Source organism: Carlito syrichta, unplaced genomic scaffold (genome assembly GCF_000164805.1).
Source record: "Carlito syrichta isolate Samal-C Ts95f unplaced genomic scaffold, Tarsius_syrichta-2.0.1 Scaffold314793, whole genome shotgun sequence".
NCBI classification, from domain to species: Eukaryota; Metazoa; Chordata; class Mammalia; order Primates; family Tarsiidae; genus Carlito; species Carlito syrichta.
Window position 1 is genome coordinate 449,928 of NW_007258889.1, and position 13,249 is coordinate 463,176.

General features: G+C 60.1%; 1 protein-coding gene across 2 annotated transcripts; it reads left to right on the forward strand.

Annotated features, from left to right (window-relative positions):
* Positions 1-4,390: 4,390 nt before the first annotated feature.
* Positions 4,391-9,480, forward strand: KRT17 (keratin 17). Of its 2 annotated transcripts, XM_008071935.2 has the most exons (8): positions 4,391-5,159; positions 6,133-6,215; positions 6,575-6,731; positions 7,314-7,475; positions 7,871-7,996; positions 8,099-8,319; positions 8,413-8,438; positions 9,246-9,480. In XM_008071935.2, the coding sequence occupies exons 1-8, from the start codon at positions 4,728-4,730 to the stop codon at positions 9,338-9,340; spliced, it is 1,302 nt and encodes a 433-aa protein (XP_008070126.1). In that variant the 5' UTR covers positions 4,391-4,727; the 3' UTR covers positions 9,341-9,480. The 2 variants fall into 2 exon arrangements, with proteins under 2 accessions (XP_008070126.1, XP_021575212.1); XM_021719537.1 differs by lacking the exon at positions 8,413-8,438 and having other exon boundaries at positions 9,199-9,474.
* Positions 9,481-13,249: the final 3,769 nt, after the last annotated feature.

The following is a 13,249-nucleotide window of genomic DNA, read 5'->3' on the forward strand; positions in this document are numbered from 1 at the left end:
CATGAGAAGATGGCGGAGAAGACTGCAAGGAAGCCACAGCCTGGGTCTTCAGCAAGGTGAATGGCCGCGTGTGAGCAGGCGTGCACCTGCGAAGGCACATGTACTGTGTACTGGTGCGGCCTGACACATGGGCACATCCACAGGCCATCCCAGCTGGAAGGACCTTTGGAAACCAGCAGGACCAGCCCCTTGTGCTCCAGATGTCACATGTGAGCCTTGGAGAGGACGGGCTCACATAGCCCTCTGTCGGGCCTGGGGACAGAGACCAGTCCCCTTGGGTCCACGGCTTCCACCATAGGGGTTTGTAGGGCATGTGTCTCAGAATACCCTTGGCAAGCAGATACTGAGCATCTGCGGTGTTCTAGAGAGAGTGACAGGCACAAAGAATAAAGCCCAGGGCCCATCTTAGAGGGACTTAGTAAGACTAACGAGTGCAGAGCAGGGTGTTCCAAATTCCAGGTTGGAGGGGGAGTCTCTGTGTGCAGGTGTCTTGGGGTCCCTACAGAGGCCAGGAAGAGGCTGGGGAGTAATTCTGGGAGGTGAGGGACTAGGGTCAGCAGTTGTACTCTGCCCACCTCTGACAACCTCCTTAAGTCCCCGTGGACCACGCTACCTTCCCAAGTAACTGAACATGGGGGCCACCAACACTGAGGCCTGCAAGGCAGCAAGACAGAGACCATGGAGTTCCTGCCCCATGCAGAGCCTAGAGATGGAGCCGTAGTCCTGGCTCAGCATGGCAGGGCCTCTGTCTGTCCCCTCCTTGTCCCGTCCCTGCCCTGCATGTGTCACCCCAGAGTGGGCCAAGCCTCGTAGGCCCCACTGGAGACCCAGAGACTCCCAGCCCAGCCTGTCCTTTCACATTCAGTGACCGGAGCCCTGTCTACTCCCCAGTTACCACCCTACTGTGCTGGCAGCACCCACCGCCCCCCAAGGAGGGGTCTCTCTCCAATGCTCTGCCTTGGGGAAGGGCCCAGCTTCATCTCACTGCGCCACCTCTCCCTTGGCCTGCAGAAAGTGCCACGGGAGGACTGCCCGGCGGAGGCAGAGGCCCACGACGGGGTTGCCCACAGGGGCTCATCTGCGGCATTGAACAGCAGCTGTGCGAGCCTCGCTGTGATGGGGGTGCCAGAATTGCTAGCACCGAGTGCTGCTGGACATGAAGACAGGGCTGGAGCTGGAGATCGCCACCTTCCGCTGCCTGAGGATGGTGAGGATTCCCATGAGGGGCACCCGGGTGCTTGCTGGGGTGGGCTGGACCCCCTCACCCAGGAAGTGGCATTTGAGCACCGGGATAGGCCTGGAGCTGTGGAGGTGGGAATCTGCGAAGATGCAGGGGTGAAACTGGGAACACAGGCTGAGATATGGCTGTGAGTGGCCTTGAATACTGAACTAAAGCCCCTGGAATAGGTCACATAGGCCACGGGGAGCCACGGAGGGATGTGGAGCACAGCAGGGGGGCATCATAGAGATGTTTGAATAAGTCACTCCTGCTGCAGAGGAGGAAGTGGATCAGAGGATCAGAGGGGCCAGAGTGAGACCAAGAGAACTGTCAGGAGGCTGGAGCAGGGAGTCGGGTCAAAGAGGTCCTCCCGCACAGCAAGGAAAGGAAGGCCGTGCATGTGGACAGGAGAGTATAGGCCAGACAGGGCGGCAGATGCCGGTAGTCTCAGCTATTTGGGAGGCCAAGGTGGGAGGATTGCTTGAGCCCAGAAGTTCGAGGCTGCAGTGAGCTATGATTGCGCCACTGCACTTCAGCCTGGGCAACACGGTGAGAGCTTGTCTCTGAAAAAAAGAAAAGAAAAAAGGAACCTTCAAAACAGCAGCAGGCCGGGATGCCTGAATATGGGGGTGAGCATGGTCACAGTCAGGATTTCATAAATGTCAGGTGAACATGTGGAGGAGTGGTTACAATGACCCTGGGTCTGTGGTTCCCATGACTGTGTGCCAGGTGATGCTGTCAGCCAGGACGAGCCAAGGGGCGAGGTGGGTGGCCGTCGAGTTTGGAGAGGAAAGGTGGGTTGGGCCCCTGGCTGAGAGTTTCCATGCTTAGTCACACATTCCAGTTTTTTGCTCCTTAACAGTGGTGAAGTCCGTCTAGAGTCTAACCACAGCCTCTCTTGCTTTAATGGAATCTGTTCCTTGCGCAGCTTCATGTAAATCCCTGGCTAGTGGCCACACAGTGCCACTGGGTCTTCCATTGTGCCGTCCCCTTTTCTTCTGCCACCCTGAGCCTGTGCCCTCTGGTCCTTGGGCCTGTGCTGTTTTCTGTGCACAGCTGTGATTTCCTGCCCATTTTCCGGAACCTCTCCCCTCCACCTGGGCCTCCTTGAACACTACTCCTTCCCAGCAGTGCCCCACGGGGCTGGGAGGTCCAGTGCCCGTGGGCTGGTGAGCCTCCTCTCCTTGCAGCCTGGCCACTCAGTACTCCTTGTGCCTACGTCACAGCCCAGCTGGGAAGGAGAGTTGTCCCTGTCCTGTCCAAGGTGGGGGGTCCTATGCGGACCCTGAGGGAAGGGAGAGGTTGAGGACCCTTTGTGTGGGATGGCAGTGGTGTAGGGGTTCCTGTTTGAGGTCCCCTGTGCCCCTCCTCCAATGCCTGCAGTCAGGAGATCTGCCACCAGGTGTGCGCCATGGTGGAGGAGGCAGGGGACAGAAGGTGGTCTCTAACACTAGCAGGTCCACCGCTCCAGCCACTGAGGCCCCTTGCTGTGTGCCACAGCCCAGCCTCGTCGCCCAAAGAGCAGCCATCACCTCCAGCTCCCAGCACGCCACTGCCGCACCCCGAGTGCCTGTCTGAGCCCCTGTCCATGCTTTTCTGTATCTGCTTCCTGCCGCCCCTCACCGGGGAGGCCTCCTGGGTTTGCCCCAGTGACTTTGCCTGAAGCTAGATGCTTCATGTAATCAGGTCTGGTCATTGGTTTGAAGCAGTGTGGGCTGAGGGATTAAAGGAGGAGGAGAGTTTGCTGAGTGTTTGGGTATCGGTTTGTCTGTCACCTGCCAACCCGCTCTGCCCACTCCATTCAGGCCGGGGATCCTGGGAAGGCGAGAGGGAGGTGGGGTGGAAGGATTGAGGCTGGAGGGCCGGGGTGGTCCCCCATGCTAGGAAAGCTTCTGAGAATCAGCTCCTGGGTTCCTGTCACCTGCGGCTAGTCCCTGGGAGGGCCCCACAGGCTTTCCAGAGGCCACACCTGCTGTGGGATGCTCCCAGCCTCAGCCTAGGGTGGATGTGAGGGTGGAGGGAGAGGGGCCGGGGGCTTTCCGAAGGAGTGGTCCAGGGCATGGGTGGGTGAGAGGGGAAACCAGACCGGTTGGGCCTGGCCGGGGTGTGTGTGGGGCGTGGTGGCCGCCATGTGTGTGTGCGCGTGGGGGGCGTCCTGTTTGCTTTGGTGGCTTGGCAGCTGCCCGGCTATTGAAGAATCTCCCTCGGCTGCTGGCGGGCTGTCTGGGCCTGTCTGGAAGGTGGAAGCCATTGGCAGTCTAAAATAGGACCACATTCCGCCCAGCGGGACCCAGGGCTGGGCTTGGGATGGGGGGCACATGGCCAGCTCTGAGGCACAGCATCTGGGGAGCCTGCGGGTGGGGGGCTGGCTGGGGTCTCAGTAAGAGCCTCTCATTGGACAATATCCTTTGCATTTCCGGTGGGCTGGGAGCTGAGATATGTGCCCCTCACCTTGCCCTAAGGACTCTTGGGACACAGAAGGGCCAGAGGGTGGAAGGGGCTTGCCCCTCACAGTTCGTTTTGATCCCCTCCTGGCATGACACTCCCCCACAATCTGCCACTTTCCCATCCTCCAGCCAAGCTCCTCTTTGACCACCTGAGTCTGGTACTCCCACCTGAAAAGGGAGGTGGAGAAGGTTTACAGGGGGAGATGGGGGGCCACGAGCCCCTCGGGATGGGGCAAGGTCAGGAGCTGACTGGATGCAGTCGCAGCCCCTGGAGTGCGCCCCTGAGTGTCAGGCTTCGCAGGGGCCACTGTGGCCAGGGCTCTTGGAAGATGCGACACGGTGAGAGGACTATGCCTGCCAGCCCATCTCTGGTGTCAGGCGGGCCGTGTGGGCACTGCATCCCTCTCGAGCCTCAGTTTCCTTGTTTGTGACATGGGCTGGTCACCTGAGGCTCCTGTGGTGTGAGGGGGCCCGATGGGTTTAGATCCAGTTTCCAAGGTAGGAGGGGCTCTCAGTCCCCTCTGTCCTCTGGGCACGCAGCCCCGTGCCAGTGCCAAGTGTAGGGCAGCGTGGGCGAGGGGCAGCAAACTTGGGGAGAGGCTGCCTGACTCCCCACCTTATGTTCCCACCAGACATGGGTCCAGGCGGGCAGGGCTGGGCTGGTGGCTGCCAGGGAGGGCCTGGTGACAGTGACGTCCCGCCTTTTCCTCTTTTCCGTATTAGGTCATGGGAAAGCGTAGCTGGAGGGCCCGCCTGAATCACAGGTGACGGGCCCGAGACCAGAGACACGCACACGCACACGCAGACGCCCAGCATGGGGGTTCGGAGAAATGAGGCAAAGCCCCGGTGATGGGACGGGAGGGGGCCCCAGCCACCTGGGAGCTGGCAGGCAGCCATGGGTGATGAAAGCCCAGGGGAATGGAAACAGGGGAGCGGGCCTGTTGTAATCGCTACGCCCACTTGCCGGCTATAAAGGAGGCGGGCGAGCCCCAGCAGCCGCACGCACTCAGGCTCTCTCCTCCTTTACAGCTCTCTTCTTTCACTCTGCACCCGCAGCCACTATGACCACCACCATCCGCCAGTTCACCTCCTCCAGCTCCATCAAGGGCTCCTCTGGCCTGGGGGGCGGCTCGTCCCGCGCTTCCTGCCGGCTGTCCAGTAGCCTGGGTGGCGGTTCCTGCAGGCTGGGATCGGTCGGCGGCCTGGGCAGTGCCCTCGGGGGCAGTAGCTACTCCAGCTGCCACAGCTTTGGCTCTGGTGGGAGCTATGGCGGCAGCTTCGGGGGCGTTGATGGGCTGCTGGGTGGAGGCGAGAAGGCCACCATGCAGAACCTCAACGACCGCCTGGCCTCCTACCTGGACAAGGTGCGTGCCCTGGAGGAGGCCAACACTGAGCTGGAAGTGAAGATCAGAGACTGGTACCAGAAGCAAGCCCCGGGGCCCGCTCGCGACTACAGCCACTACTACCACACCATCGAGGACCTGAAGAGCAAGGTGGGGTCTGCTGGTGGGAGGGGCCGGGGGCCATGACTTCTCTTCCCCCAGCTCCTGCCCTGGTCGGAGACCTGGGGTGCAACCTGGGGGCTGCCACAGGCTTCAGGGAGTCTCCCGGGGGCCCCATGTGGCCCACACTCCCTTTGCTGGGGGCAACAGGCTAGGCCAGGAACAAACAGGCCTATGGAGGCTCTTGGAGCCTCAGTTTCTCCATTGTGAAGCTTGACATCCTAGGATAAGACAGAGGATGCATATGGTGGGCTGGGCCCACGGGGAACTGGATGTGTGATGTCCCGCTCCTTTGGAGCAGGGGTCAGCAAGAGGGGGTTTGGGCAATGTGGGTGAGGGGGTCTGAGTGAGTTCCTGATAGCGCCTGCAGGGCAGAGGAGGCAGAAGGAAGGGATCAGGACTTCAGGGTGGGGAAGTCCTCTTGTGTGCCTCAGCTGGGACTTTTCTGGCTTCCCTTTGCCTCTTGCTGTCCCTCAAGAGTGGGCTCAGCACACCCGAGGGCGGAGCTGCGGGTGGGAGCCTGAGTTAGGGCTCTGGAGGGGTGATGACTTCCGGTTGGGGACTGCTATCTGGTGAGCGATCCATTAGCCTCCTTTTGGGGAACCCTCTCAACGACTGTGAAACGAGGGGGTTGCCCACGTCCCCTCCCACCTTCCTGGAATTCCCGGACGGCTTCTGCCCTGGGGGCATCTTCCCATTGACTGGGCTCTCCCACACTCCCAGCCACTGCCTCCTCTTCTCCAGGCTGAGCCTGGCATGCACTTCTGCGTTGGGGAAGGCAGGTCCTGGGGGGGAGGGGAGGCAAGTTTCAGTCTCTCCTGATGTCTGCTTGTCCACCTCTGCTATCAATACAGCACAGTGCAGGGGAGGGCCTGGGTGGGAAGACGGGTCCCCAGGGCAGGAAGAGCCTTGTGTGGGTGAGCCAACCCCACCCGATGACCCGGCCATTGTCCCGCCTCCCCAGATCCTCACAGCCACCGTGGACAATGCCAACATTCTGCTGCAGATTGACAATGCCCGTCTGGCCGCGGATGACTTCCGTACCAAGTAAGTTCTAGCCCGGGGCTTGGGCAACCTGGATGGGCTGTGGGGGGAACTTGGGTCCCTCATCCCCACCCCGCGACTCCTCAGTTGCTTGTGGCAAGGTTTAGGAGCTGGGCGTGGGGCAGTCCTAGGAGGATGGTGAGCCCACCCTTCAATGCAGGATGGTTGGAGGGCAGAAGGCAGAGAGAAGTCAGTGAACTGAGGGGTATAAGGTCTGCCCTGTGATGGTCTCAGGGCCCCGGGGCTGGAGTTTCTCTCTTCTTCACCCTCTCATCATCCTGCAAGCCCTTAGAGACTGGCAAAATGAAGGCAGGCCCCGCAAGTCCAGGTCGCTGGACTGGGTTCTCTGGTTCTCCTGGCAGGTTTGAAACGGAGCAGGCCCTGCGTGTGAGTGTGGAGGCCGACATCAACGGCCTGCGCCGGGTGCTGGATGAGCTGACCCTGGCCAGAGCCGACCTGGAGATGCAGATTGAGAACCTCAAAGAGGAGCTGGCCTACCTCCGGAAAAACCACGAGGAGGTGAGGTGGCAGGGGCAGCAGGTCAAAGAGGCTGGGAGTGGGTGGCAGAGCCGTGGGAGACAGCAGAGGGGGCATATTGGGCTTAGTCACCTTACAGGCCCTCTCTGAGGAGCCCTGATCCCTGGGATTCTGAGCCAGCGCTCGGGGCAGCTCCTCCTTTCCCACACTGCCTCCTGCACCCTAGGAAGCTTCCGGGCCCCACAGAGGTTTCACCTGCCTGTCCTGGCCTTCCTCATGAGGTCAGGGGACGAATGAGGAAGTCTCCTTGTTGTTCCAGTTCAAATTCTCAAATCTGGACTCCCACATAGAAGTTTGGAAAGGAGAGAGAACATTCTGGGGATATGGGCCTAAGAACTAGATTTTATCTTTGGAGAGTCCTCCATCTAATGGGGAAACACAGTCTGACAGTGGAGGCAGGGCCTACACACAGAGCCAATGGACAAAATCATTTGGAGGATCAGAGGGTCCAGGACAGGCTGAGGGGTCCTTGGGAACAGTGGAGGTGCTCTTGTCGGGAAAGGCTTGGGAATGAGAGGCCGGGACGGGCCTAGATACCCACAGCCATGCCCCCCTCATCCACAGGAGATGACTGCCCTGCGGGGCCAGGTGGGCGGCGAGATCAACGTGGAGATGGATGCGGCGCCTGGTGTGGACTTGAGCCGTATCCTGAATGAGATGCGTGACCAGTATGAGAAGATGGCAGAGAAGAACCGCAAGGATGCTGAGGACTGGTTCTTCAGCAAGGTGGGCCCTGTAGCAGGTCACCGGCCTCCAGGAGGGGCTGGGGCTCAAGCCGCCGGGATGCCAGGGGGTCAAGATCACCCATTACATCAGCAGACCTGGAGCTAGGCCAAGACTGGGATCTGGGGAGTTCCCTGGGAAGCACCCGTGGAGTAAAGGTGGAGAGTGAAGACCGGGGGGTTCCCACCTCTCCCTTGGGAAGCCAGGAACCAACGCCTGGGCCAGGCTATGTGTCCTGGCTGGTTCTCAGTCTCCTGTTCTGTGAATTTCAAAGGACAGGCTTTGGGAAGTGGGAGGCCAGTGGGAAGGCCCTGCTCCCCATGGTCAGATTCAAGAGGAAGCCTGACTTGGGGAAGGGGCCCAGGCTCACGCTGCCCTCTCCTGTGTTCTGGTTGCAGACGGAGGAGCTGAACCGCGAGGTGGCCACTAACAGCGAGCTGGTGCAGAGCGGCAAGAGTGAGATTGCCGAGCTTCGGCGCACAGTGCAGACCTTGGAGATTGAACTGCAGTCCCAGCTCAGCATGGTAGGGACACAGCCGGGTGGAGGGGTGAGCGGGGGGCGGGTCCAAGGCCTGGAGGGGTCGCCGACCACCTTCGCTGACCCCTGTCCTCCCGCCCTCCTGCAGAAAGCATCCCTGGAGGGCAGCCTGGCGGAGACAGAGAACCGCTACTGCGTGCAGCTGGCCCAGATCCAGGGGCTGATCGGCAGCGTGGAGGAGCAGCTGGCCCAGCTGCGCTGCGAGATGGAGCAGCAGAGCCAGGAGTACAGGATCCTTCTGGACGTGAAGACGCGGCTGGAGCAGGAGATCACCACTTACCGCCGCCTGCTGGAGGGCGAGGATGCCCAGTGAGTGGGGCCGGCCAGGGCTGGGGGCTACTGGGGCAGGGATGGGGTTCTCAGACCCACGTCTAATCTCCTCTCGATCTGTTTTATTTGCAGCCTGACTCAGTACAAGCCAAAAGAACGTAAGCATCTTGGTGGTGGAGGGCGGGGCGTGATGCACGGGATGGGCAGCCCACTTGCACGTGGCGAGGGCAGGGTCCCCACGGAGCTCAGGAGATGATGGCTGACCCCTCCTGCATGGGGTGGGGAAGGGACCCACTGGGGCTCAGGGTTGAAGATCAGGGGAAGGCTCAAATGAGAAAGACACCATCTGGTCTGATGGGGGTGGGCAGGGAACTGGACCTTACCCTGGAGACCTTAGTCGGATGGGGAGGCAGGGTCTCAGCTCTGGAGACTGATCTGATGGGAAGGTAGTGACATTGTCTCATGACCTTTGCTCTTGAGATCCTTCAGACGAGCAAAAGCAGTCCTGACTCTGGGACTCTGGCCTGATGGGGGTTAGAGGCACGGTCCTCCAGGTCACATCTGATGGGGGAGATATGATCCTGGCCCTGGGGTTTCTAGTCTAGTGGGGGTGACGGGGACCTGGTTTTTGTCTTGAGATCCCAATCTGATGGAGGAGGTGGGAGCATTGTCTGTGCCCTGGAGACTACAGAGAAATGGAGATAGATTTCATGTAGCACCTGGCCTATACGGCTTCTCTCTTGTGGAAGGACACAGTCAGAATGGAATAACCCATCTGGGGAGGCAGGACTCACACAGGGACACCAGCAGAGGGTTGGGATGGCAGGAGGGACGCGTGTGTGTGGCATGGTGTCCAGGACAGCTGGGAGAGGGCTAGGGGAAGAGCCGGCTCCTGTCAGGGGGCTGGGGCTGAGTGAGGGTCTCTTGGTCCCAGCCTCACTTCCAAGCATCTGTTGCCCCCACAGCTGTGACCACCCGCCAGGTGCGCACCATTGTGGAGGAGGTCCAGGACGGCAAGGTCATCTCCTCCCGCGAGCAGGTGCACCAGACCACCCGCTGAGGACGCGGCTAGCCCCTCAGGAGACAGGGAGGTGGCTGCCCCACCTGCCCTGCAGCCCCTGGCCTCTGCAGCCTCAGCCCCCTGCTTCAGGCCCTTCCCCACACTCCCCTGCCTGACCCCAATAAAGCTTGTTGACTCAGATGTGAAATGTGTCCTTGTCCTGGCCAGTGAAGTAGACGTTAGCGACAAATGGGTGGATGGGGAAGGAGTGGGGGTGAAGGGAAATGATGCCTGGACCCCCACTGTTGTTGCCTTGGAGATCAGGGGTCAAGAGTAAGTCTAGGGGGAGCCTGAAGGGGGGCCCTTGCAACCCCCAGGGGCTGGCGGTCCTTGGAGGGTGGTCCAGGCTGTGCCAGACCCAGGGTGGGGTCAGTGTATCAGGGGTGGTCCTAGGTGGTCTCTCCTTGCCCTGTAAGTAGCTCTGGGACCTTGGGCAGTTGGGCCGTTGCTTTCCCTCACTGGGCCTCACTTTTTCGTCCATAAATGGACCAGACGATGTCAGGTGTGGGAGCCTGGATCCCGAATAACTCACCACATCCATCGCTCCTCCAGCCCCATGGGTGGTGCCCTCCCTCTAGAAGGGCAAGAGGTGGGCAAGGGCTGGGATAGGCACAGAGGCAGGGTAGGTGGGGGAGGCAGGCTGGGTGGTGAGGGCCCAGCTGCTGTGTGTCTCAGGAAACCCTCACCGTGGGGCTCCCGTTGCCCCACCCCGGGAACGTGAGCACGTGAGCAGGTGAGCAGGTGAGTGACTTTCTCAATGGTCAGCTGAGGCTAAGGATGGGACTGGGGTGGGGGTTGCTTTAGTTGGGGTGGCTATGCCTGGGAGCAGTGTCACTCTCCCTGGCAGTTTGGCCCTCTCAGTTCCCCACCTGGGGCAGTGGTGAGGTGAGGGAGGGTGGGAAACTGCATCTTGGGTAGAGGAGGAGGGGCAGTTCTGTCCAGCCCCTGCTGAGTGCCAGCCCCATTTCATTCTGGTGGCCAGGGAGGGGTAGCCATGGGAGGAGTGGCTGGGGAGGAGCCCGGCACCTGGAAGTCTTCTTTCGAGTAAATCTGGAAACCACTGGGCGGGGCGGCCTGTTTTCCGTATTTTCTCCAACGAAGGGGGTGGGTGGAATGGGTTAATGGAAGAAGGGTGCCCCCACCCCACCCCTGCTGGGCCTGGGGTGTCTCTGCTGCTGTTGAATCAGACCCTGGTCCTCCAAACACCCTCTCTCTCCTGGTTTGTTTGGAGGCTAGGGGTGGGGCTCAGGCTGGGAGGGGGCTTGGGACGAGCAGAGGCCAGGGAGGAGTGGGTGGCGGCAGTGGCAAGACCACTGAGCCCTGGGGTGTGGGGACTTTGGGCCGGGCATGGGCCCTTGATGGATCTCAGAAGCTGTACTCTAAAACAAGGGGTGGCCAGGTACGGTGGCTCATGCCTGTAATCCCAGCACTTTGAGAGGTCGAGGTGAGAGGATTGCTTGAGCCCAGAAGTTGGAGACCAGCCTGGGCAACATACATAAAGTTAGCCAGATGTGGTGGCATGTGCCTATAAGGTTCAGCTATTTGGGAGACTGAGGTGGAAGGTTGGCCTGAGTCCAAGAGTTCGAGGCTGTGGTAAACTGTGATTGTGTCACTGCACTCTGGCCTGGGTGACAGAGTGAGACATTGATTAAAAACAAACAAATAAATATATAAAATGAGGGGTGAGAGGAGCCTCAGTCAAGGCACCCTGCGACAATGAGTTGCTCTTAATGGGAGGACTCTGATCTATCGGAGGCTGGTGTCTCCCAGCTGCCTGGCGGTAGATATGGCGCCAATGGAGGGCAGGAGGGAGCCCCTGTTCCCACCAGGCCCCCGCCACACATCCGGTCACAACCAGAAGAACCAGCTCTGGGCAACTGGCGGCTCATTCCCGAGGGTGATCTCATTGATCTGAACAACAGTCCCAGGAAGCAGGGAGGGTGGGGGGGGAGGCACCCCATTGTGCGGATGGGGACACTGAGGCTCCCAGGAACAGTGACTCAGCCCTTGTCCCAGGAGCCCACGTGCTGGTGGTGGAGCTGGGTGTGGGAGGGGAGTGGACCCCACTTCTGTGCTGGGAAGAGAAGTGGGCTCCACCTCCTGCTCCACCCAGGCTCTGGGTAGGGCACTCCCTCCATCCTGTAGACCCCAGTGTCTCCTCATCCTGATGGGGCGAGTGAGGAGGGCTCAGTGTGAGCAGGAATGCAGACAACCCCGGGCTGTGCCCCTCTGCTGGGAAGATGCCCCTCCCCACAAAACGCCTGGGTGGGTGGGTGGCTCAGGAGGCTGGAAGGGAGACGCCCCCAGTGGTGCTGAGCAGAAGCAGCAGAGGCAGGTATTGCCAGGCTGGGGGAAGGGGGTCGCAGAGGGTGGTGTGGAGACTTGGCAGTTTTGTCCAGGCACTGAGACAGGCCCAGGCTGCTGGCATGTGCCTGGGTCTGATTGGGTGTGGGACTCCATGGGGGGCCTTGCTGTTCACTCACACCCACCCTGTCCCCTGCACGGAATGTGTCACCGCCCATCTTCCAGGCAGCACCTGTGGTCTGTGACTTTTCCTTGGAGCGGCAATAGCCACTCTTGTGTTATGGACACACACACCGGACAGGCCAGGCCTGTGCCGGGGATATCCAGCCTCTGGGACACCCCGCAGGGGCTGCTCCGGCAGGATGTCCTACAGGGAGATGGACGTGGTGGGTGATGCTCCATCCACGGGGAGCATCAAGTCCAGGGGAAGGAGGGGACACCAGCTCTGACCCAGAGGAATGGCACATGCCCCAGGGGAGCCCCTGCCTAGGGGTGGCAGCAGGGCATAGTGGCGGGACTGACCATACTCGCCCAGTCCTCATGCAGTGTGGATGTCTCCTGCCACCCAACCTCAGGGGGCATCAGACATTCAGGAGAGGAAAGGGCCCTCTGAGATGCCCACAGATCCCCTGATCACAGGGCTATGGCCTGGACCATGACATTTTTTTTTTAGATTGTAAAATGTAGTTTATTTAGAAAGTAAACGAGAGAGAGAGAGAGAGAGAGAGAGAGAGAGAGAGAGAGAGAGAGAGAGAGAGAGAGAGAGAGAGAGAGAGAGGAGATTCGCCTCCCCAAGGTAGGGGAGGGGACCAAAGTTTAGGAAAACATGGCAGTAGCCATAGCTCAAAGAGCAAATGACCACACCAGAGTTTAGTAAAGCAATGGCGAACCATGACATTTGTCCTTTCCCAAAGATACTGGCGTACTGTTTCGCTGCAGGGCCCTTGTGCGCCATCACAGACTGACCACACAATATTGGATGGTATATACCACCTTTTCCCCCAACAGATTGTATGTTTTGAGGGCTTCCCTGTCTTGTCTTTGGATCTGAGTGCCCAGCTCAGTGCCAGGTACATAGTATGTGTGTTATAAACGAATTTAATGACAGCCACCAGCCTGTGCCAGATGCTTTAGATAATTTGCCTTGAATCCTCTAACATGCCTGTGAGGTAGTGCTGCAATTTCCATTTCCCAGACAAGGACACTGAGGCTCAGAGGCTGAATGTCTCGCCCAAGGTCTTGCCCCTGCTTGCCTGGACTCCCGACTGCTGTGTCCTGGCTCAGTGGGGCCCTACCCCCTAGACTTTCTCCCTCCTGCCCTGAAGCCTGAGGCTCTGGCTGGCCCAGCAGGGGCTGGGGGTCCTGCAGCAGCCCCCACCCTCCCCTCGGCCCCCCGGGCTGCCTCCTGCCTTCCCACGCACAGGCTTGTCCTGGCGGTGCTGATGCAGGGGCCGGGAATCTGCATGGGGATTCTGATGACCCGTCAGGTTTCAGGATCCCTGCAAGTCCAGGCTGGTGTTGACCCATGGTGCTTCCCAGCTGCCTCAGGTATGATGTGACCTCATGGGGCGGGGCGGAGGAGGGAGGAGGGAGGAGGGAGGAGGG